This window comes from Buceros rhinoceros, unplaced genomic scaffold (genome assembly GCF_000710305.1).
Source record: "Buceros rhinoceros silvestris isolate BGI_N320 unplaced genomic scaffold, ASM71030v1 scaffold8713, whole genome shotgun sequence".
Taxonomy (NCBI): domain Eukaryota; kingdom Metazoa; phylum Chordata; class Aves; order Bucerotiformes; family Bucerotidae; genus Buceros; species Buceros rhinoceros.
In genome coordinates, this window is record NW_010405330.1 from 1,954 (window position 1) to 4,728 (window position 2,775).

Sequence of the window (2,775 nt, forward strand, 5' to 3'; positions counted from 1 at the left end):
CCCTCACGCTGGCACGGGGGGAGCAGGGACTGTCCATCCACGGGCAGGTTTCCACAGGCCCTGTGATGGACACAGGGCAGCTCTCTGCCTGCTTGTCAGATGAATCCTGGCTTGCTTAAAACCGAACGGGTATAGGCTCCCATGGGGCCAGAGCTGCCGAGCAGCTGAAACAAGCCGCACCCAAGAGCAGCAGCTGCAGGGTACAGAAAATAAAAATAAGGGTGTGGAGCACCCTCTGAAACGCTGTGTTTCAGGGACTGGGGCATCGCTCTCTGCACAGGATCCCATGAGTGGTTTCTCCTCTGCTGCCCTGTCCGTGCTGCAGTTTGCTGAGGCCATGGACAAGCGCACCCTTGCATGCACGCTGCAGTCCTTTCTCCACACTGTTCTAGCTGAGCATGATTTATATGTTTTCCCCCTTCCTGCAGCCAGCATTCACCCTGAGAGTCCCCTGGGAGAGATTTGTGAGCAGTAATGAGAGTGCGGGAGCCTTTCACCTCGAGGACATCTCTCGGCATCCAGCTCCCTGCGCAGAAAGTGCTGACTGCGTTCTGGCTGACGCCCAGGAGTTGCTGCTCGGGAGCGTTTTCTCTTGGCAGTTTGTGGGCCATGCTCACAACACTGGTGAGGACAGAGCTCCAGGCAGGGACACTTCCATGTTCCTCTGGAGAGCACAGGGCCTTGCCCAGGGCTGCGCTGGGGCCTTCCAGGGCCAGGAGCCCTGATGCTCTTCTCACTCCTGTGCTTGCAGCAGAGGTGGGAAATGGCACCAAGTGGCTTGAGGTTTAGGAGGCGGAAGATTACCCAGGAGTGATGGTCCTTACTCTCACCCAGTTTGCCCAGTTCCCCCTCCCGTGCTCCTAAATCCTTGCTGGTGTTGGCTCAGAGCTTCTTGTGGTTTGTGACCCCTCCACTGATGTGCCTTCCAGTCTCGTCCTGGCTCTTGCAAACCCCTGCATTCACAGATGTCCTACTTATACCAGCATCAGCCAAAGCATCCCTGCCAGAGGGGGTGCTGAGCCCCCAGTTCTCCCCATGGCATGGACCTCTGTCACCATCCCCATGCCGTCCCCTTCCCAGGATGTCTCCTCCACTCCTTTCCACTCCTAGCACTCCGCTCCCGTGTCTCCTTGTAAAGACAGGGGCCTGGATCTGGCACGCAGTGTCATTCCATACTGAGGCAGGTGCCAGGGGTCCTGGAGTCTTTCCTCCTCCTCCTTCAGCCACGAATGCTGGTGCCACCGCCAGCTGCCCCCTTCACCCCCGGCAGCCCCAACAAAAGCAGCGTGGGGCTGTGCCGTGCTGCCACGGCGTGCACAGGGTAATGAGCCAATCAGCTGGTGGCCAAAGTACAAGTACGAGTTGTCGCTGAGAGCTGCTCCCTTCCAAGTGAGCTGATTGAAAAGCAATGAGACCATTGTTAGTAATTACAAGGTAGCCAGCATTCTGCAGGGGAGAGCGGCGTGGGACAGGCACGTGGTGTGTTTGCGCTCGCCACCCTTTACCAGGACCTGGATGGGTGGAGGGAGTGTGGATGGTGAGGTCCAGTGAGCCAAGCTGGTGGGACCACTGCTTTCACCTCTCTGCCTCCTTCCCCAGCGGCTCTCGCAGTCCTCCCATGGATGTCAAGGAAGTGGGGAGCTTGGGAAAGGAGCTCAGAGCAAACTGGCTTCCAGCACTAAGCAAGGCTCAGATTCGTGCTGGGGGAAACCTACCTCCTGTACTGGTTTACTCCTTTCTCCCTACAGCCTCCTCCAGGCTGGGCCCATCACGTGCTCCTGGGGAGAGTCCAAGGTCCAGCCGGGCAGGGGTTGTGGAGGTGAGGGCCGGCAGCCTGCTGCAAAATGAAGCACCTCTTCTTCCTCCCCAGTGTCCTGCAGCTCCTTGGTAAGTATGCCCAGGGCCGACCTCCATGGGGAGCAGGGGTGACCCCTGGACAACTTCCCCATTTTGGGTGTGCTTTTGGCCATCCTGTTTCAGAGCAGAGCGGCGGGCTCTGTCACCACAGGCGTGTCTGCAAATGGGTGTAGGCATTTCCAAACGGACAGGGAGAAGGCGGGAGAACGAGGCTGGGATTAGTGTATTGTGCCCACTGCACCTCCACAGCTCGTGTTTTCCTGCTCTTACTTGAAGGCAGCAGCTCTGCTCTGTAGGACACGCTCTCTGTTGAATATGTATGTCGCTTTGATGTTCAAGGACTGCGCTTCCCTGGAGACAAGGCTGATTAAATAGCACGATGGTATTTCCAGGGCTGTGGAGGGTGCAGGAACACATCAGTGCAGCTACACGGGGGAAAAACGATTTGCAACAGGCGATTAACCCTCGTGGCCCCAGAGCCCCCGCTCGGAGGAGGTGCCGATGCAGCCGGCTTGGTGCGGAGCTCTCTCGGTGGAGTGGGGTGGCATGAGCTCACTGGACACACAACAGGTGATTAACCCTCGTGGCCCCAGAGCCCCCGCTCGGAGGAGGTGCCGATGCAGCCGGCTTGGTGCGGAGCTCTCTCGGTGGAGTGGGGTGGCATGAGCTCACTGGACACAGCACCTCGTGGCTGTGGGAGTGCGAGGCGTGTGTGCAGTGCAGCCAGCTGAGCCTTTCTGCTGGAGCCTTCACCTCCCTGGCTTCCTGGGACAGGAGGGACGCAATGCAACCACAGCCGGGTCAGAACAACCTGCAGTTACCACCTGGGGGCATCTTCCTTAAGCTCTTTTTTACTCCAAGCCAGCAAGTTGTTTGTGTCCATAACCCTGCAAGCAGCTACCTGCGTCCCCTTCTTTT

General features: G+C 58.3%; 1 protein-coding gene across 1 annotated transcript in view; it reads left to right on the forward strand.

Annotated features, from left to right (window-relative positions):
• Positions 1 to 1,844: 1,844 nt before the first annotated feature.
• Positions 1,845 to 2,775, forward strand: part of AMN (amnion associated transmembrane protein) — a 25,079-nt gene continuing 24,148 nt past the window's right edge. Inside the window, exon 1 of the mRNA XM_010133674.1 lies at positions 1,845 to 1,887. Within this exon, the coding sequence (XP_010131976.1) occupies positions 1,845 to 1,887 (43 nt within the window). The remainder of the gene's footprint in view (positions 1,888 to 2,775) is intronic.